This window comes from Mytilus californianus, unplaced genomic scaffold, assembly GCF_021869535.1.
Source record: "Mytilus californianus isolate M0D057914Y unplaced genomic scaffold, xbMytCali1.0.p SCAF_8, whole genome shotgun sequence".
Taxonomy (NCBI): Eukaryota; Metazoa; Mollusca; class Bivalvia; order Mytilida; family Mytilidae; genus Mytilus; species Mytilus californianus.
This window is the reverse complement of record NW_026262734.1, coordinates 28,448,485-28,471,423: the sequence shown is the minus strand read 5'-3', so window position 1 is coordinate 28,471,423 and position 22,939 is coordinate 28,448,485. Positions and strand designations below refer to the sequence as shown.

At 32.7% G+C, this 22,939-nt stretch overlaps 1 protein-coding gene across 2 annotated transcripts; it reads right to left on the bottom strand.

Moving 5' to 3' along the window:
- Positions 1-3,552: 3,552 nt before the first annotated feature.
- Positions 3,553-21,846, bottom strand: LOC127712603 (protein pelota-like). Of its 2 annotated transcripts, XM_052219121.1 has the most exons (13): positions 21,699-21,846; positions 17,633-17,725; positions 16,942-17,092; positions 16,350-16,440; positions 15,193-15,356; positions 14,655-14,715; positions 13,897-13,937; positions 13,116-13,236; positions 8,440-8,560; positions 7,830-7,901; positions 7,144-7,250; positions 4,241-4,371; positions 3,553-4,205 (listed from the first exon to the last, which is right to left on the bottom strand). In XM_052219121.1, exons 1-12 carry the CDS (start codon positions 21,737-21,739, stop codon positions 4,289-4,291), a joined length of 1,146 nt encoding a protein of 381 aa, XP_052075081.1. In that variant the 5' UTR covers positions 21,740-21,846; the 3' UTR covers positions 3,553-4,205; positions 4,241-4,288. The 2 variants fall into 2 exon arrangements, with proteins under 2 accessions (XP_052075081.1, XP_052075080.1); XM_052219120.1 differs by having other exon boundaries at positions 3,553-4,371.
- Between the last annotated feature and the right edge of the window lie 1,093 nt (positions 21,847-22,939).

The following is a 22,939-nucleotide window of genomic DNA, read 5'->3' as shown; positions in this document are numbered from 1 at the left end:
AAAAATGTGTTTTTTGGCCCCTTTTTGGCCCCAAATTCCTAAACGTTTAGGGCAATTACCCCCAAACTCAAACCCAGCTTTCCCTTTGTGATATGGAACCTTGTAGTACAATTTCAGAAAGATCCATACACTTACACACAAGTTATTGTCATGAAACTAGAAAAATGCTTGTTTTTTGCCCCTTTTTTGGCCCCTAATTCCTAAAATTTGGAGGCAATTACCCCCAAAATCAATCCCAGCATTCCTTTAGTGATATGGAACCTTGTGGTACAATGTCAGAGAGATCCATACACTAACACACAAGTTATGTCTGGAAGTTACAAAAATGCTTATTTTTTGCCCCTTTTTGGCCCCTAATTCCTTTACTGTTATTACCATAACCCCCAAAATCAATCCCAACCTTCCTTTTGTGGTATTGAACCTTGTGGTAAAATTTCATAAAGATCCATTCACTTAAACTAAAGTTAGAGTGCGAAAACCAATGTGTCTTCGGACGACGCCGGACGACGACGACGCCGGACGACGACGACGCCAACGTCATACCAATATACGACCACAAAAATTTTTTTGCGGTCGTATAAAAAGTCTGAAAAGACCAGTTTTTGTCTGAATTTGCATGAATTTTTACTCGACATTCTTAATTTGTCTGAATAATTTTTAAAAGTTCTTGACATAGTATGAATTTGTCTAATAAGGTTCTTGATTTTTCTTGGCAAGTGTCTTGACAGTATGAACATTGTCTTAAAATTTCTCGACACTTCCTGTATCATCTGATAAGAGTCTGGATTAGTCATCGACCAATTCTTGACTGTCTTAAATTTGTCTCGATCTGTCTTGACATATTCTTGACATTCTTAATAATGTCTGAATATGTCTCGACATATTCTTGACATTCTAAATAATGTCTGAATATGTCTCGACACATTCTTGACAGTCTTAAATATGTCTTGACACTATCTCAACAGTATAAATTTCACCTGAAATGTGAACAGACTTATTCTGCACTGTTTATGACATTCTATTGCTGTTGTATACTCCTTTTTATTATGGCTAAACTAAACTTTGAAGAATCAAGGATTAATTTGGTATAGTAAGATACCCTTTTGGTGCAGCTAAGTTGGAATATCCTGAATAATCCCCCATGTAGTTTAATTTTGATTTATTTTTATTAAACATTTAAGTAATTGTTTTCACTTGGAATATAAGTCGAAGGTATTGACAAACAGCATTTAGATTTTTGCCGTTCGCAAAACTGCCAGTCAAATTTGCTTTACTAAAATAGGTGTCTTGTATCTCTTTTGGACCCCACAATTCATCTTTTGGGTTTGTGTAACTAAAAAAAGAGGGGGGGGGGGGGGGGGGGGGGGGGGGGGTGGCTTTCGTTTAGGTCAAAGAATTTGTTCCCATCTTGATTCAAAAACCTTATTCATTTTTTAGAACAACCCAAAAACATTTTTTATTCAAATTTGAGTGTTGAATTTTATATCAAAAATAAATATTTGTGATAACTCCTTCCTGAAAAGAAAAAAATGTTTAGATCTATATTATGCATGTCTGTTTGAGAACCATTTCATAAGACCGATGACTTCTATAGAAATCATTGATGGGACCCATTATAAATACATTTTTTTTTATTATTCCTGGAGTAGATAATAATTTTCTTTTAATCTTTGGGAATTATTCAATTTGTTTTTATGTTAAAATAATTAACTTCATAATTTTGATGAAGAAAATCCATTTCAATTCAATTTTTTTTCATCAAAATGATGATTTTCATTTTCATCTATCAACAAACTTTTTAAATTGTAGTGGCATGGTCGGTCAACTGATAAGTTGTATGGCTGATTACAGGTGAAGTAATAACTTCTATTTGACAGTTGCGTGTACTCTGGGGTGTGGAATACCTTAATTTTATGGGGAACATCCTGTCCATGTGTAATACTTAATATATTCCAACAGATGACATTACACAAATTTTTCTTCTGTTAAATGAATGATTTGTATATCATCATAATTTGCTATTTATATAAACCACATTTTGGTATAATAATTATTTACCATATCAACATTGAATATTATGAATGTAGAATGAAATATGTCTACAGTATGATTGGTTTGAATCATATAATTTATAAGATTTAGGAATCAAAATTTGTAATTATTTAAAAACCCACATTGAAATTGTTTTATATCAACACACCCACATTTGAATTATTTTATACTTTAGATTTCATAGCCATATTTGCATTTGTAAAAATATTTATATACCCAAATTTTCAATTATTTTACATGCCCAACTTTTATTTTTGTTGTAAAGAAGTGTAACTTGAAACAACAGTATATCATATAAAGAGAAATAAAGATTAAAGTTATATCATGAATATTGGTCATGATTTGTAAAACTGAGAACTGTCTAGTAAATTTAAGACACGATTCAAAATGTTCAGAATATGTCAAGCCATACTGAGAAAAAATAAGAATGTCGAGAATATGTCGAGAAATTTCAAGACAGTATTCAAATGTCAAGAATTTGTCAAGAAATTTTAAGACCATATTCAGAATGTCGAGAATATGTCGAGTAAATTTCATACAAATTTAATATAAATGAGAATTTGTCAAGAAAAATTAAAACACAAGTCATACTTTTAGAGAATGTCAAGTAAAAGTTCACGCAAATTAAGACAAAAACTGGTCTTTTCAGACTTTTAGACTTTTGTAGTGTACTGTTTTTGTATGAATTTTGTTGATTTGAGAATATAAACATAACATTAAGATTTTATGAAATCCACATAACACACAATCAGGAATTGTTTTCTCCATAAAATGTGAATAAATGTTTTGAAATTAATTATACAAAGGTAATGATGCACATTTACAAGGAAACAGATCACAAACTGTACCAACTCCTTTTTCATGTTCAAAATAATTTTTTTCAGCAGCATAGAAAATCACAGACATCACAGAACTTCCTTCAGATTCTTCAATACCTTTCATACTTCATAAGTAGTCATTTTTACCAGTTACTCCATAAATAATTAACACTAAACATTTGTATTTCTGAAAAATTATGTTAACAAATTATAACATAACAATATTATTATCTATAAATGTATTAACTAAATACCAGGAAAAATACTATGATAAATAAAACAGTGAAACAGGATTTTGCCAAAGTAAACTGGGTTTTACAAGGAATAATGCATATGCATCTAGAATAAAAATCTTGCACGGTACTCTTGTTCCTTCTTAACAGTATACATATACTACACACATAACTACCATTTAGCTGTATGTGGTGACTTTATTTAGATCTGATTTCTGAATAAAAAACATGGGGCTGTTCCATTTTTTTTGTTTTATATAGGGGTTTTAGAAGGCACTTTTTATTTTACCGTTTAATGCATAAAACTGTAATTGATTATTTCCCATAACTGTTCAGGATATGTAATGCATAAAATTGTAATTGATTATTTCCCATAACTATTCAGGCTATCTTTCTAAAATAATCACCACCTATTAAATTTTAATAGTGTACCTTCCAACCCCTAAGTTTATAGAATATGTCGTGATATACTTTTCTGTTACATAATTTGTTGAGGAACTAGCATAATAAACAAAATGTTTCACCAGCTGTTTTAACTTTACTTGATTACACCAATAATATATGTAAAAGATCATACTCATGCCAACAGACCATCAAATATCCATTTTGTGAATTTGTGATTTAGACATAATAGAAATTGATCTGCAAGATCACTCCTAAAATTGCATGTGTAAAAGGTGCACAATAAAACTTCAAGTAGGAAGATTCTAACGAAGTGATGTTGTATGATTTGAAGATAAATAAAGCACAAAGACAACAGATTTACAATGAGGGGCAGATAGCAGAAAATGATCCCTGTGTCACCTGGAGTCACCAAATGACACAAAAACTAGTATTCAAATGAATACTGATGAATTAACAATGACCTATATTCCATGGACTTGCTCTCAAATTCTATTTCTCATCTTGACAGTTCCTGGATGGTAATCACATGATAAAGCAAGACCATGACCATCCCCAGCATCAACACAAGCTGAATGAACATTGCACATGTAACCCTGAACGGGGTCAAATGAGCATTGGGCATGTAACCCTGAGAGGGGTCAAATGAACATTGCACATGTAACCCTGAGAAGGGTCAAATGAGCATTGCACATGTAACCTTGAAAGGGGTCAAATGAACATTGCACATGAAACCTTGAATGGGTCAGGTTAATTATATTTTTTTAAAAGTCTCGTCTTTCATCATCCTTCCTCTTCTGAATCATCATCCTCATCGTGAATCGGGAATCTTAAAATGGCTGCCACACCAGATAATTGTCCTAGTTCTGTAAAAATAAATAAAAGCGTCAATACCAGTGAATTACCATAGTTTTCTTTCATTGCAGTGGCCATCCTCTGCAAGAATGTCACACCTCAATAGTGAAAAGAGAAAATCATATTGGAATATGTTGTTTGTTCCGTAACTTTTGAATATAATAGTTGTGGATGTCCTGATCCAAACAAGACCTATTAACGTCTTTTCCTTAAATGTGCATGCAAAATAACTTCTTATTCAGTCTTATGATAGAAAATTCAAAGAATTGTAAATAATGAAATACAACAAGAGAAATACCAAAAAATATTCTGTTACTGCGATGAGTTTTTTTCTTGTATAGATTTTTTCCCCTGATATATTTATCTTATAATAAGTTAGATTAATACATAGCATTTCCAGACCGTTGTCAACTATCATATTAAAGTGAGGTTTATTAACACTTAACCAATTTATAACACCTTTCTCTTGTAAATTAACAATCCTTAACAAAATAAGCAAAATGACTTCACTTTCATTTGTTTCAAAAGTCATTCCACTTCCTTATTCCTTCCGTTTTATATACGTATACAGAAAAAGCACAACATAGATATCAGTAGCTGGAGTTATTTAGGATAGAATGGAAGTAGACTCATTGATCAAAGGGGCACAACTCAACAATAACATATATTGTCTACAACAAATATTGCATCTTACAGTTTTTGTATCAATTGTTTTGACCTATTTGTTTTTGCTTTATTTATTTATGTGTGCTATTTTTGTATTATCTACACTGTGTGATTCCAGTTCTCTTCACCTTCAACACCTTTACATCCAAATTCAGATTTAAATAAAATAAAGTAAAAATATAAACTGTTAACACAGAGATACATGTATGTCTCATTTTTTTTCTCAATTTTGATAGTATATGCAAATGCAGAAATTATAAAATGACAATATTTAAGCAAACTTTAACTTGTAAACTATGTAAAAGTTTCAAAGTCAATGAATCATGATGAAGAGGTGCCATATAATCTCTATGGAAATGCCAATACATTTGCATACCAAATATCATTGACTTAACATTAATGGTTCATATTAAACTGATCTAATCAAACTATATAACATGTCAACTATGCAAAACATTCAAAGTCAACAGACCAGGACTGAGAGGGTGGGGCCAAATAAATTCCATGGAAATGAGATGCGCTAATGCAAATACATCTGCATACAAAATATCATTGATCTACACATAATTGTTCCCCTTAACTGACCTAATCAAAAACTAATACATGTAAACTAAGCAAAAGTTCAAAGTCAATAGACCATGACTGAAGGGGCAGGACCAAATTATCTCCATGGAAATGAGGTGTGCTAAGGCTAAAACATCTGCATACAAAATATCATTGACCTAACACTAATGGTTCCTCTTAAACTGACCTAATCACAAATTAATACATGTAAACTAAGCAAATGTTTAAAGTCAATAGACCACTACTGAGCGGGCAGGACGAAATAATCTTCATGGAAATGAGATGTGCCAATGCTTATACAACAGCATACCAAATAACATTGGCCTACCACTAATTGTTCCCCTTAAACTGACCTAACCACAAACTAATACATGTAAACAAAGCAAAAGTTTTAAAGTCAATAGACCATGACTGAGGGGGCGGGACCAAATAATCTCCATGGAAATGAGATGTGCCAATGCTAATACAACTACATACAAATATCATTGACCTTCAACTAGTGGCTCCCCATAAACTGACCTAATGACAAACTAATACATTGTTGACGAGGCCCCTGGAAACATCACCCCTAAGTCTCGCTTTTTGTGACTTTGTCAAAGTGAAACAAAAAACTGAATGACACAAAATAGCCAATCGTGCTGAAATTGGCATATACACCAGTCCATCAATCTATTTCATTATTAATCTAAGTTTAGTTCAAAGAATGATCACTGTAATTTAACATAATAACATGCTTATTCTATGGACCTTTGTATCACTAAAGTTAAAGTTGATGAAAAGGAAGTTTTGTCTGTAAATATAACTCAACTCAGCTGAACTAAAATTGCATGTATTTGTATGGAATGACAAGACCATAATGAAAATTCTTCTCGTTTCAAATTTTTTTCAAAAAGTTGATCACAATGAGAGGTAACTTTGTACTTCCGATTTCCTTGGACTATGATAAATTTGATACTTTCTTTTGTAATTTTTAAGGCTATGTTGGATTTGTTTTTTCCTACTTTTTACTGTTCTTTACTACATTTGATTCATTTGAGGATGTAAATATTAAATACATATTCAAATTGACAGCATGAACCTGGCTTTATGTATGAACCAGATTTTTAAAGGGCTAGCTCATAATATAACAATTTTCAACAAGCCATGACTTTGAGATGAAGAACAGCAATAAAAGCGCTGTTCCTTTGCTTTATGTGTTGTTTTTTTTTGCTGTGCATGTATTGATTTTGTGTCATAGATGGATACCCATATCCTTAGTTTTTCTATTTTGTCGACAACTAAACACTTTGTTAAAGACTCCAAACAAACATGCATTTATAAGCCCTCATAACTAATTGATGAATGAGTACTTAGTGGAGAATAAGAAAATGCCACTTTTAAAGTCTTGTTTGACCTGGTCAGTGATTGACTGCAAAACCTCAACACTTTTAGCTTGCACACGAACATGATACCATTGAGGCAGTTGTTTACCCTGAATAATAAAAGTTGCTGGAAGGTCTTTTAACCTTAAGTCAAAGAAATAAAACTTAAAAGAGGCCATCATTTTGACTTACGTTCCCCAGAAACATGTAGACTTGAAAAAATTCTAACTTCCCCTCCATTCTCCTTGACACCATCAACTATTTTTATATATCTTTTCCTCTTTTGTACATCTTGAGCCCTACAATTACAATATCTCAAGTATACTTTATGCTACATATTTTCATAATATCATATTATATATCATGAGCATGATTATATTAAATAATAAATGGGGATCTTCTGGGTTAACATTATTTCAAAATCATAGGGGGAAATTTCTTCTCTTTTTCAAACTGATAGGGAGAAGTGGCGAGACTTAAAAGAGAGGTGATTGTTTGCTTGCAGTCCCCATATTTCCCTAAAGTTATGCCATAATGAATGTTTTGTTTACCGTGATAAGGAAAAGGGATTTCTTTGCCCAATTGCATAAGCACTTATTATACCCAAGGTGCCTGTCCTTTCTTTAAGAATAGTTTCAGAGGAATGAACTGCTGGTAGGGTTTTCCTACCATATAAATCAAGCATCATAGGAAATGGAAAACCCAGAAATCTGTACAAAACTTTCTTTTTGAGATCATGTTCCAAGTATAGTTGGTTTCAGTTGATTAGATTTATAGCTGTTTGGACAAAAAATTATGGAAGACAATAAGCCCTTTGTGTACATCCTGCTAAGAAAGTGATAGTTAAGTAGAAGTCAATGAATGTTGTCAACACATACCTGAACAACTCATCTGATATCAACAGAACCTCTACAGCCTGCAAATCTACTGCCTTTTCAACATGTTTCACTCTGCAATACATATAAATAATAATTTTACTATTGGACCAAATGTTATCATTATTTGGACTTAAGTACAATCTATCATTCTACTACTACTTCTATACAAGTTATTTGGAAAAAAAGACAATTCTATATTTTATCATCAGATAGGCTTTTTGTTTTTTTTAATTTCAAATTCAACAAATATTGATACATTAAAATACTTTTAAACTGCTTTTCTGATTAAATGTTATTTGTAAAATCTTAGGTTTAAATGGGCTGAAGATGAATGCCCATTTGGCAGGCGACAATGACAAAATCCAACAAAGCTTTTAGTTATTTGAGCAGTTTTAATGTGCCTGTAAAATATATCCCATCGATAAATCCATTAAATGTTTATTTTTATTTATTTTGCTTTTTAAGAGATCATTAAAAAATTGGAAAAATTAATAACACTTGTGACAGCAAGTAGAAAGTAAACCATAGTTGTCTCATTGGCAATCATACCACATCTTCTTATATTTACATTATATAAACAGAAGATGTCTAAAGCTGGAAGACATTTTACCCATATGAGGCTCTGTCTGCATCATTCATCAGCATTTGATAGAATTCATCTAAAGCTTTAACTTCTGCCGAAGCTTTGGTATCAGCAAGTCTTGGAGCCAAACTTGGGTCTTGTAATACTTCTGTAAATAAATAGGGAAATTTATTCTTAAAGTTTTAACCTATACCGAGGCTTTAGTATCAGCAAGCCTTGGAGCCAAACTTGGGTCTTGTAATACTTCTGTAAATAAAAAGGGAAATTTATTCTTAAAGTTTTAACCTCTGCTGAGGCTTTGGTATCAGCAAGCTTTGGAGCAAAAACTTGGTCTTGCAATAATTCTGTTAATAAATGGAGAAATTTATTCTTTTATATCTAAAGTGTTAACTCATGCTGATGATTTGGTATCGGCAAGGTTTGGAGCTAAACTTGGGTCTTGTAATTCTTTTGTTAACAATGGAGAATTTATTCTTAATTATCTTAAGCTTTAACTTTTGCAGAGGCTTTGATATCAGCAACTTTGGACCAAACTAGGGCCTTCAAATTTAAAAGAACACCACATGTTTTAGTTGTTATTTGAACATTTTTTATAAAAATTCTCATTCTATTCTGATTGTGGATGACCTTGTTGGCCAAAAAAAATACGTCTGTTAAAGGTTACATCATTAAAAAATAAATGTGGATAGTGTCCACATGTGGACACAAATGATGCCCCCGCTTGCATATCATATAGTTATAAAGGGACATAACTGAAGAACAGTAAAAGTGACGCTACCCAAATTTGAACTTGATCTGAGTTTTGTGTGTAAGTCTCATAACATTTGGTTGAGGCTAACTTAAGTAGAGAACAGAAACTAAAAATTCAGCAATTTTTCTATTTATAAAGGGGCATAACTCAATAATGGTTAAAGTGACACTACCCAAATTCAACTTGATCTGTGTTTTATCAGTGGAAGTCAAAATTAAACATTGCATTGTATAAAGCATTGATTGTAGTTGATTCAACTATAATCATGGACAAAGGAAGATAACTCCAATTTTAAAAATAAAATGCTCCGCAGGGCGCAGCTTGATACGACCGCAGAGGTCGAATCCTGAACAGTTGGGGCAAGTATGGACACAACATTCAAGCTTGATACAGCTTTGCATTTGGATTGTGATTAAATATTTGACACAGCATAGGTTTCTGACACAGAATGAATGTGGTCTAAGAACTTAAAAATTTTAAATTGGACATTCACCTATTATGGTCCAATATCCAAAATCTAAATACATGGTTAGATTCAGCATATCAAAGAACCCCAAGAATTCAATTTTTGATGAAATCAAACAAAGTTTAATTTTGGACCCTTTTGACCTCAATGTGGACAAAGTTGAAAACGCGGCCCAAAAATCAAAAATCTAAATACATGGTTAGATTCAGCATATCAAAGAACCCCATATATTCAATTTTTGTTGAAATCAAACAAAGTTTAATTTTGGACCCCGATTTGGACCAACTTGAAAACTGGGCCCATAATCAAAAATCTAAATACATGTTTAGATTCAGCATATCAAAGAACCCTAAGAATTCAATTTTTGTTAAAATCAAACTAAGTTTAATTTTGGACCCTTTGGACCTTAATGTAGACCAATTTGAAAACGGAACCAAAAATTAAGAATCTAAATACATGGTTAGATTTGGCATATCAAAGAACCCCAATAATTCAATTTTTGATGAAATCAAACAAAGTTTAATTTTGGACCCTTTGGACCTCAATTTGGACCAATTAAAAAAACGGGGCCCAAAATCCAAAAACTAAATACACGGTTAGATTCAGCATATTAAAGAAACCCAAGAATTCAAGAATAAAACCCCATTGAAATTGGTCAAGAAATAAGCAATTTATACGAAGTATCTTCTTTTGCACAATACTGTGCAATTAAATATTTCTTGCTATTGCGCAATACTGTACAATTGACAATTTCTTGCTATTGCGCAATATTGTGCTATTGGATATTTCTTGCTATTGCGCAATACTGTGCAATTGAAGATTTCTTGCTATTGCGCAATACTGTGCAATTGAAGATTTCTTGCTATTGTGCAATACTGCGCAATTGAAAATTTCTTGCTATTGCACAATACTTATTATATAATAATTTACACATCCTGTTTGGTGTGTATCTCCTACCATATCATTATTATTTGCTTTTAAATATAAATCAGAAATAACCAACTTAAAATGGAAAATTTTAAAAGAAAAAAAAAATGAAAAAAAAAAAAATCCCCCCCCCACAAATATTTTGAACCCCCTTATGATTCATCACCCCCAAACTCAATCCCAGCCTTCCCTTTGTGGAATGGTACCTTGCAGTACAATTTCAGAGAGATCCATACACTTGAACACAAGTTATTGTCTGGAAACTAGAAAAATGTGTTTTTTGGCCCCTTTTTGGTCCCAAATTCCTAAACGTTTAGGGCAATTACCCCCAAACTCAAACCCAGCTTTCCCTTTGTGATATGGAACCTTGTAGTACAATTTCAGAAAGATCCATACACTTACACACAAGTTATTGTCCTGAAACTAGAAAAATGCTTGTTTTTTGCCCCTTTTTGGCCCCTAATTCCTAAAATATTGAGGCAATTACCCCCATCATCAATCCCAGCCTTCCCTTTGTGGTATGGTACCTCGCAGTACAATTTCAGAGAGATCCATACACTTGAACACAAGTTATTGTCTGGAAACTAGAAAAATGCTTATTTTTGGCCCCTTTTTGGCCCCCAATTCCTAAATGTTTCGGCAATTACCCCCAAACTCAATTCCAGCTTTCCCTTTGTGATATGGAACCTTGTAGTACAATTTCAGAAAGATCCATACACTTACACACAAGTTATTGTTATGAAACTAGAAAAATGCTTGTTTTTTGCCCCTTTTTTGGCCCCTAATTCCTAAAATTTTGAGGCAATTACCCCCAAAATCAATCCCAGCATTCCTTTTGTGATATGGAACCTTGTGGTACAATGTCAGAGAGATCCATACACTAACACACAAGTTATGTCTGGAAGTTACAAAAATGCTTATTTTTGGCCCCTTTTTGGCCCCTAATTCCTTTACTGTTGGTACCATAACCCCCAAAAACAATCCCAACCTTCCTTTTGTGGTATTGAACCTTGTGGTAAAATTTCATAGAGATCCATTCACTTAAACTAAAGTTAGAGTGCGAAAACCAATGTGTCTTCGGACGACGCCGGACGACGCCGGACGACGACGACGCCAACGTCATACCAATATACGACCACAAAAATTTTTTTGCGGTCGTATAATAACTTGATATTTAGAAGAAAATAAAAATTTTGCAATTTTTTCCATTTATAAAGGGGCATAACTCTAGAACGGTTAAAGTGACGCCACCAAGATTCAATCTTGATCTGTGTTTTGTGGTAATAAGCATTGTGTATAAGTTTCATAACATTTGGTTGAGGCAAACTTAAGTTAGAGAACAACAACTAAAAATTTTGCAATTTTTCAATTTATAAAGGGGCATAACTCTAGAACGGTTAAAGTGACGCCACCAAAATTCAAACTTGATCTGTGTTTTGTGATAATAGGCATTGTATATAAGTTTCATAACATTTGGTTGAGGCAAACTTAAGTTAGAGGACAGAAACTAAAAATTTTGCAATTTTTCCATTTATAAAGGGGCATAACTCTAGAACGGTTAAAGTGACGCCACCATAATTCAAGCTTGATCTGTGTTTTGTGGTAATAAGCCTTGTGTATAAGTTTCATAACATTTGGTTGAGGCAAACTTAAGTTAGAGGACAGAAACTAAAAATTTTGCAATTTTTCCATTTATAAAGGGGCATAACTCTAGAACGGTTGAAGTGACGCCACCAAAATTCAAACTTGATCTGTGTTTTGTGGTAATAAGCATTGTGTATAAGTTTCATAACATTTGGTTGAGGCAAACTCAAGTTAGAGAAAGGAAACCAATTTTGGGACGTACGTACGTACAGACGGACAAGGGTAAAACTTAATGCCCCCACCGCTAAGGCGGGGGCATAAAAAATAGGGTAGGTAGGTCAGTATTTCCATTTTATTTTATTTTTCCATTTTATTTTTTGCGACATGATTATGAGTCGTGCGGTCCATTTTGCAGTGGTCCGAGTTGTCCATTTGGCGAGTTTACCCGTAATTTTAATGATTGGATTATTTCCCTTTGTCATTGATTGGAAAAAATGGCAGCAAAGTGTTTATTTCATCACACGAGTCGTGAATTTCCTTAAAACAGCTGTCATATTCACGTTTGTGAACATTAGGATGTATCAGGCAATTGATTTCTTTTATTGGCAACTCTAACTTCGCTTTTGACACGAGTTCAATTAATTTTTCACTTTATGACGGAAATAAAATGACTTAGGGTCAGCGCTTAAAAGCATGGTCGATCGGGTAACTGTAAACAGACATATATTTTTTTTTGGCCTAACTTCCGTGAATAAATACAAAATATATCCCTTAAGTTGATTGAGTGAATCTTGCATTTTCATAAATGACCAAAAGTAACACTTGACTTCTTACAATTGTGCTGACTAGCTAAAGTAAAGTTTATATATAGATGTTTAAGACTACACAGTTTACAAGATTCTTCCAGCTTCAGTCAAGAAAAGACTTTAAATAATGACCATTTAACCATGACATACACTGATTCCCAGTTCTTACCCTTCAGTGAATGTTTAAATCCTGATGAAGAGTGTACCAGTACAAATTTTGATTTATTATCTGTAAGTATTTTCCAGTCCATCTTCACTGCCATTGTAAACATATACTCTGCAAACTGGTCCTAAAAAATAAAGATAATCAATTGTTAACATCTACTTGAAAAAATATCCCTGTAAAGAGAGATTTGTTGTAAGCATATCTTGGGAACTGGTTTTGTAAAGGAGGGACATTAGCACAATTAAGAGTCAAGGGCTTTAAATTCTATTAACAGTTCAATGATACATCTTATTTTCAATTCTATTTGTTTGTTTGACATGATCAAATATTTGAATAATTTGAAGGCAGTTTTATACAGTTGGCAGATAGAACAAAATTTATTGAATATCAAATCTGCTGCATTTAAATGATAAATATTTTTTTTTCATTTCAATGTATTTTTTGTTTGTTTATGAAATAGTATAAATCTAATACAATGTTTATTGTAAGGGAAAAAACTCTTCCTTGCTTCCTCTTCAATTAATAATAAGAAATGGAATACAATGCAAAGACCCCTCCAAGATATATAAAACATTTACGCATTGAGACATTTAACATAACCTTGAAGATAGGACTTTGGATTTGTGTCAAACTTTCAAACTCCCCCATGACTGGATTGGAAATTTACTAATATAAATAATAAATTTCTCTGTTACTCCACAAAAATTAAGATATGATTTATCTACCATTACTGACAACAATTCTATTCTATTTGTTCAGTGTTAAATCATGATGTCAACATTACCTTTACAAAGCCTGGACTTGCAATAAGAACACACTTCACAACTGAAAATAGAAATATATTTCAATAAGAATTTGTTTCACTTATCTGTGTTTGTTTATATCACCTACTTTAACCATTCAGCTCAAAGGGAGACATAAAATCGGTTTCCACCACAGCTGAACACAATATTTTATGCTATAAAGTCAGAAATTACAGTAAACCAACTTAGAATTACAAATATGTCAAACTTGGAGATTTTCTAATTTAAAAACATGAGGTTAGAAAATGGTGAAAATATTTTGTTTGACCAAATGTCTGACAGTCCTTTGATGATTTTCAAGAAGTCTGTTTCAAGCATTTTTTTCTCCTAGCTATTTTGATTTTTGTATGTAAGGTCAGCTGATTATGAACCTGCATTTCGGTGTTTAATTTAAGGAAACACTGTAAGAACAAATTTCAGGATAATGGCTCAATTTTATCATTTTCCAGAGTCATGACAGTGCATCCCAATATGGGTAGGAAATATTTTCTTCACTGTTGAAAGTAATATAAATAATGTAAGAGGAAGAACACAAAGTATAGTTCATTATAATAACTTTACTATTGATTGATTTTATTAACTGTTTACTGTTTTATGCCCAGAAGGTATATCCCAAAATTTTTATTGATTGGCAATGACATTATGTAAAATCAGTCAGTAAAAAATATATAGATTCAGAAAGGGGGAAGATAATACGCTTTATAGATATGTGAAGTCATTGGTATATAACAGTACTTACTGTCAAAATTAACATGCCGTAGTACCGCCTGTATAATCTGATCATAAAACTTTGTAAGACCCTGTTAGAAAAGAAAGAAATAATTGGTATTATATAAAACTTATCTTTAATTATTTATACTAATGCCATGTAGAAAGGTGGAACTTAAGTGTACATGATTGAACATTGTTTGAAATATTTTTAAGTACAATTAGTCATTGACCACCAAATGTCAGTTTATCTGGTTAATCATGTTCAAAGGTCACACTCTGGACCAGCAAAAACTGACCTCATAATAGAGATGACCTTTGAAGTGAGGTTTAAAGTGTATATATATAATAACAGTGGCATAAGTAAAGATGACCTGACATGACAGGTATCACTGCAAAGAAATGACCTTTATCATGTTTATGAATATGTATTTCTGCTCCATTTTTCATTGACTAATTAATTTTTCATTTCCACAGTGCAGCTTTTCAATGAAAATCATTTAGCAGAAATTCATAATAACATAATTTGTTAACCAATCACAGCTCTATGATAATTTCCCTGATTATACCTTATCGTGTTGAGCACACATTCCTTTCCTTTTCCGAGGTATAGTGGTTTCTATTTTGGCACGTAACAATGTCATATTGGGTGTAATGAGACAAACATGAGCTAATCCTTCCTGCATTATCACAGCAGCTAAATCAGCATGTTGAGTGGGATCACAAGCCATATCTAGAAGTATACAAAATTACACATAAGTAGACACTATATAACATTGTCAACTGAGGCGAAGCCAAGGTTGACAATGTCTATTCGAGGGGTAACAATCTGTTCTATCACCCTCTCAAATATGTGTTATTTAATTTATTATACTGAATGTTCTGTTATTACTGTCTATCAAATTAAAATTCAAAGTGATAAACTATGATGTCTTGTACATAACAACAATCTGTATTTAATAAAGCACACACTTGATCAAGCATCTCCATGAAGGGTAATAGAGTATTTGCCATGGGATAGAGTAAATTATCTCCCTCGTATTAACCAATCAAAATCTGGCATTTTGACATGAAGTTTAATAAAAATAAATTACCTATTTTTAACTATAAATCAGAGAATCATAAACCATCAGACACTATGATAGAACAACCACAGTATAATGTTAAACAATAAGTCTGTAAGGCTAAAATGACACAAATGGTCTAGACATTAAATCTTGTCAACTTTAACAGTACAAACTACTAGGTACACATAATGTAAGGATGACAGAGGGAGAAATTGGGAATAATTGTTTGTCAAAAGAGGGAGATTTAACCTCTGTCAGTAGATTTTAAAATTCAAGCAAAAATATCAGGCAGTTCCTATGGATACGTGAAGAGTCGACACCTACATCATGTCCACTGTATGCAATTAAACTATTTTTGAACAGCACATCATCATTTCCCAGAAGAGACTGTATGGACTCTTGATAAAAATGTCAAACATGACCAATTTTAAGTGTAGAGATGTGTTTAAGCTATAATAGTATGATTTATTGTTCTTCATTGATAAATCTAATTTTACTATTTTGGATTATATTTAAAGGGAAGTAATATGTGTGCATACTTTCCTCCAAAATAAGCTACTAACAAACATTTATCAATTATCATCATTTAAGCGAAGATGTATTGATATTATTCAACAATATATATTACTACATAATCAATATGCATGACAAATAAATACCTATTCTATCTATTGCTACACTATCCCATTCATGTTTGCCTAGTGCAAATTTTCTATTCAGTTCCAGATCTAAGGTGTGATAGGCTCCCATCTGAAACATATCATAATACATGAAGTTTGAATAAAATTAACCCCATTAGGACATTGCTGCACAGAAATTTTTGTTCAGATAAGAGTCCATTTTTAAAGTAGGTTAACCTCTTTAAGTGATGTATATATCATGAAGTACATTTTGTTTAAGATCTCTTAGCTTTAGAATAGTGTTTTTTTGCCTTTTTCTTCTCAAAGAAATTTTGGTTGTTTTTCTTTAATTTATAAAACAGTTTACAGTATATGGAAGTTGTTTATAATTTGAAATACAGACAGCTTAAATCCTTACTAGGTGATTAAAATATCATGTTTATAACATGTCCCATCAAACGATCATAACATTTGGAAAGTGTAAGTAGGAAAATTGTAAAAGAAAATTAAAGCCAATTATCATTATGAGGTTTTAGTAATACATCTATATATGAGTAATTAATGTATAATCTAAAGAAACAGACTTAAACGCAATAAGATGCCCAAGTGAAGCTTTATCTTATTGTATTACCTTGACATATTGGTTCTCCTGTATATTTCGACCTTTGACCCTAAGAACACATCCTTGTGTATCAAAGTCGATAGTTTCCACCTGGATTGTAAGAGTTGTCCGCACTTTGTTTACACTAACACTTCCTGTCGCAGATTCAGTTTGTACTTTTCTGTGAAATAAAACATAAATTGTAAGAATACGAATAAAAGGGGATGTAGAATGTGAATGTGTCTGTGAACAACTTTCTCATTAACTTAGTGGTGAAACAGTTCATACTAAACAATGAATGCTTAACACCTAATGGCAGATATAACATGTATAATTAGGATAAACATTAATTTCACATGATGTATCCTACTTTGTACTGGCCTGAAAAGCTGAGTCATATTTTGAATACATATTCCACAAACTTAAAGTCTCCAGGAAGACAAGTTACATAACTGTTGACATATCTTTGTTCTTACTCCAGATATTGTTTTCTTGATGGAGAAACGGCAAACTCCAGACTGGGGATCAAACCCACAACTACCAGCACTGGAGGCAATCACTCGAGAAGTTTAACAGTAAAAGTCAGTATGTTGAACACACAGACCAGATGCTCAATTTTACCAAAATTTTATTAAGGTTCCATAGGCCTATAGAAACAATTTTTACAAGTTGGACATCAATTGAAAAACTGCCTCAGAATAATAGACATGCAAAATTTAACCTGATTGTTGTAGATCTCAGTGTATCACCAACTGCTACCAAGTTGTAGGCATGCCACATGTCCTCTGGTTCCTCAGGGACCAGTTCTACTGACCTAAAACAAAAAATATATAAAGCATGAATTTAACATACATGTAATATAAATGTACCATGTTACAATCCCAATTACAAGAAACAATATAATTTAACAAATCAATATATTCAAGCAATATGAAATGAACATTTTTACATATAGTATTTTCTACAGGTTTTAAGAGGGTGTGGCCCCTGTCATGTTTTCTTGACGCCCTTGCCTTAGGCGACATATCCCTTTTGGGCAGTATTTTACAATGCCCTGCCATAATTATAATCAGTACTGAAATTAAATTTTTAAATAAGACCATTTCAACTTATTCACTTGGACAAAATCAAAATTTAGATGACCAACATTTTATAGAATTTCACAATTATGTTTGAATATTTATGGAAGCAAGTACCAATACTGTTGATGGTCAACTGGTATTGAGACACCAGCAACTTTGTAGAGGCAAATTTTATGATACACCGGATGTTACGTAGCCAAACAGCTGATTATATTTTCATTTAGTAATACCAGATTTACTATTTGGTTGGTCAAGGGATGAGAACAGATGAAGACTTCCTTTCTGTTGTTATCTCAATAAAACAAAAGTTAGAATGGCTGACATAGTTTTGATTGCATTACAACACATGACTAGTTGTCTGATTGTTTTTCACTGACCAATTGCCTAGTAAGGTGGTAAGGGAGATAATAACACAACTTCTCTAATAAGATAATTAGTCATTTTAAACAAGTTAACTGATTAGGTTTTTAGTACCAATAACCAACACATTTTCTCCAGAATTTGATTTGATTTTGATTTTTGGTGTTTTAATGCCACTTTTAAGCACCGATTTTGGGCTATTTCGTGACGGCCAGTTTTTATTGGTGGAGGAAGCCGAAGTGCCCGGAGAAAACCAGACCTCCGATAGGAAAACTGACAATCCTAGTCAATTAAGATTGGAGTCGAGTGCACCCGCACGAGCGGGGTTCGAACTCACAACCTCAGTGTTGACTGGCTATATATAGCTAGTTATTACAGTAGTAACTACTTAGACCACTTGGCCACCGATGCCCCTTTCACCAGAATTTACAGAATTCTTGGCAATGTGAGACTTGGCACTTTTACAAAAATCCTCAGACACCCTGGGATCCAGTATTAAAGTTTTTAAGTTTTTTTTAAAGTTATCAAATAAAATGAGGCAGTTGCACTTTCAAGTTTCTATGAGGTGAGTCAAGAAGTAATCATTTTATTACAAAAAGGAATGAAATTAGTACCCAAATATACTCTATCTTTATTTCTAAAAAGGAAAGATGAACCAATGGTATATTTCAATTAAATCCCTGTTAGTAACAGTGCCTTTATATCTCTATTAAAGGTGCCTTAAATGTGTAGTCCTCTAGGTTAAGGGTGCCCTTAAAATGCAGCCAATAACACAAAGAGTGAACTTCTGAGAACACAATTACCCTGCCCTTTTCAAGCTGCAGAAAACACTTACATACATCATGCATTACACATTGAAGATTGAAGAATTTTCTTTTATTATTTAGGTCGTGAACATCCAATTACACAAAAGAAAGCAAAACTTGAATAAACAAAAAGACTTTAACATGTTTAAAGTTATAACAAAATAAACTCCATGGGAACTGTTCACAAAAATAGGGAATAAGCAAATAAATATTAATAAAAGAATTCCAATTTCCCCTGTGTTGCACATATTTTATCTGTCCAAGGGCAATAACTAAAAAAACCTTCTTTAAATTCATTATAAATATCTTAGAGAATTAGAGAAATGAAGGCTTGAGAGCAAATGCAATGCATTTTTTGATATAATCAATATTTCCAAGGGCATAACTCTTTTTAAAATATTTGACCAGTACTGATTTTTTAAAATGGTCCAAGAAATTTGCTGATATAAACCTTTGATATAGATTTGATAAATATCTGGTAAAAATTGTTCATGTGAGAGCTCTTAAAATGTTAATTTCCATATGATTAATATTTCCAAGGGCACAACTCTTTTAAAACTTGTTGATAGGCACTTATTTTCGAACTTGTCTGAGACATTGCTGATATAAACCAATGATATAAAGTTTTATAAAAATATGGCAAGAATTGTACAGAAAAGTGTGCTAACAATGCAATTTTCCATATGATTAATTTTCGAAGGGCATTACTCTTATTAAAATTGTTGATCCGCACTGATTTTTGAACTTTTTCGAATCAATGCTGATATATACACCTACATGTATGATCTAAGTTTCATAAAAATCTGTCAAGAATTGTACACATGAGATCACAAACAATGCAATTTTCCATATAATAAATATTTCCAAGAGGCATAATAAAACTTTTAAAATTGTTGATTGGCACTACTTTGATCTTGATAGGTATATTGTGAAACATCCAAGGATATTACTACACTATTAATTTACTTAAGTGGGACCCTCCTTACAATATCACTGAAAGTTTTAGCTGGTTCTTCTGCTGTTTGAATCTTGGTGAAAATATCTGGTGGTAGTAGGTTCCAATCTTTAATTGTGTTTGGTATGAAGGTGGATTTTAATGAGTCTGATTTTGTTTGCAGTCTCAGGAAATGCCAGCTATATGCATGTTCTTGGTTGTCCTAGATGTTTTTTTAGTTGATAAGATGGTAAGTTGGCTTGACCGTGTATGCCTTTGCAGAGGAGGATAAGTCTGTTTTGGGTTGTACAGTCTTTTACGGATGGTAGTTGCGGCGGGTCTAAAATTGCTGTCATACTTCCTGGGTCGTAATTGTAGTTTGATGTTATGAACCTTGCCGTTTTTTTCTGTACACTTTCAGAGTTCGCGAAAACTTATTTTGACCCGTCAGTCATGGGACCCACAAAGCATGATCATTTGCCAGTCCTACAAAATTTTAGCCAGTCCTACAAAATCTGTCAATTTTATCCTGAAATAAAATTAATAACATATTTTATCGAAAAATAACTTTATTAATACTAGTTTTATTCTTCGCACCCACAGGCAAATTAACAATGAAGGACCAGTTCAGGTCTTCTGATTGTTCTTATTTAAAGTCATCTTCACTATCCATTTCATCATCTGAATCACTTTCTCGGCTGTTACAGTATTTGTTTGCTCCATTGTAGGGCTCAATTGGCCAATCGCCGATTGTTTGCCAGGGATGGCTCTATGAACAAATTTAGTAGGCCATGTGTAGATCGCCGCTTTGGTTTGTTTATAATAAATCCGTAAACCAGTACTGGAAATTGGCAGCGGGTACATCTGATAACCGATGTAAACACTTATTGGAAACAGTTGCAGTACATCTAATAACCGATGTAAAAAAGTTGCCGAAATATTCACTACAAAGGCCATTTTTACATCTGTCATCGGGACCGGCACTAGCCTTCAAAATACTGGTCCGAGCCTCATTTTGACCGACAGGACCGACCTGCGAACTCTGCACTTTCCTGCTGACCTTGAAGATATATTCGGTCTGGGTCCCAGAAAGTGATTGCATATTGGAGGACAGGTTGTATAAGTCCTTTATATGCCTGGAGTTTAACTTCAAGGGGACATGATGAAAGATGCTTGTCGAACTTTTCTGAAACAATGTTGATATAACACTGTTCTGTTGACAGCTGTTGCCATGTTGTAAGTCACATTATTTCGCGAGCAAATTTGTAAATCTGATTACCATAAAGAATAATGACAATACAATGAAAATAAAATTTGTAATACTTTATCCTCTTTCAGTTTCACAGGTAACAACTGATTCATATTAGGGTTTGAAGGGATTCTGAAGGAGAAGGTTATATGTGTTTGTCAGCGTGTTTAAGTTGTATTATCTACATTCGATTTGATGCAAAATATTCAACTAGAAACTTGGCAAAAAAAATATGATCTTATAAGTTATAGACTTAACGCCACGTTCACACAAGTATGCTTAAAACTGTACATAAATTTTACAGTATACAGTAGAATTCTGCAAAACTGTTGTGATCTGTGAAATATGATGCATACCCTGCATTGTATTTATCAATATTCCTAAAGATTTGCTTCATTTTTAGTGTAATGTTATTATCATCCTCGTTAGATCGAAAACGTGATATATTTTTGACAGAAAAGTTTGCAGGAAGTTGGGCAATCAGGCGGCCTTCCGACTCTTAGAAACAAGTCTTTTAATTGGTCCAAGTCTCAATATTATCCAATCAAAATCCCAAATGGAAACTTCGGATTTTTTTCTAGGGGAAGCAACCTTTCTCTATGTAAAGTAGATTGCAACACGATCTTCTAAAAAAAACATCTGTTATAATTTTTTTTCTGTCTTTTTTTGTCAAATTATTATATTTGGCAGACATTCTGATCATATCAAATTGAATTTTTCTGGGTGAAGCTTTATCTTTTGTATTCGTTATAATATTCTCTTTTCAGTTATAAACTTACAAAATGCAGCCACTAATTCAGTGGACATGCAACTAGGATGAACACAGTAATAATATTTTTTTTAGTAAAACCGTTGATACTATTTATGAAGGTCTATACAGGATTTACAGAATAGAGAATAATGGGCAAAAAATTCAGAATAAATGGCGAAAAGGTAGAGAATAGAGAATATTGTTCGTTAAATGGGGTGCTAAAATATAAATAATAGAGGAAAATGGGCAAATTGGATCAAGAATAGAGAAAAATTTTCTAAAAAATTCAAGAAAAAAGAAATGATGGACCCAATCCATACCACCATTTGTAATTTCGTTCCATGTTTCAGAGACATTTGTACACAAGTGATTGGTATTCCGCTGGGGACTAACAGTGAGCTTCAGATTTTTTTACTGTTATAACAAACCGGGACACAATAGGGGCCCCATAATAGTATCACGACTCTTCACAGATAAGACTAACGCGAAGGTACCCAAATTGCACCTATTTTGACAGTTCTTTCACGTGCGTGTATTTAAACAAGAGGCTCATGAGAGCCTGATATCGCTCAACTGTAATTTCAGTTTCAGGCATTTGACTTATTTGTAGATCTTACTTTTCTGAACAATTTTGTCATTTACACTTTCTCTCTTTCTATACTAATATTAAAGATAATACATAACCCAAAACTGTAAAATTTCCTAAAAATTAACATTTTCTGGACATTAACCCAACAATAAGTTGTCCTATTGGTCTGAAGATTACTTGACAGGTAGATCTAAACCTGTTTAACACATAAAACGTGTTGTTTCCTTTTTTTTTTTTTTCACCTATGTCAGTTTTGC

Excerpts from the sequence above, each read along its gene's own strand:
- LOC127712603 (XM_052219120.1), bottom strand. The coding sequence starts at position 21,739 with ATGAAGCAAATCTTTAGGAATATTGATAAATACAATGCAGG. Across the intron at positions 17,093-17,632 it reads CTGAGATCTACAACAATCAG|AAAAGTACAAACTGAATCTG; the intron begins GTTAAATTTTGC and ends TTTATTTCACAG. Across the intron at positions 15,357-16,349 it reads TGTAGCAATAGATAGAATAG|ATATGGCTTGTGATCCCACT; the intron begins GTATTTATTTGT and ends GTATACTTCTAG.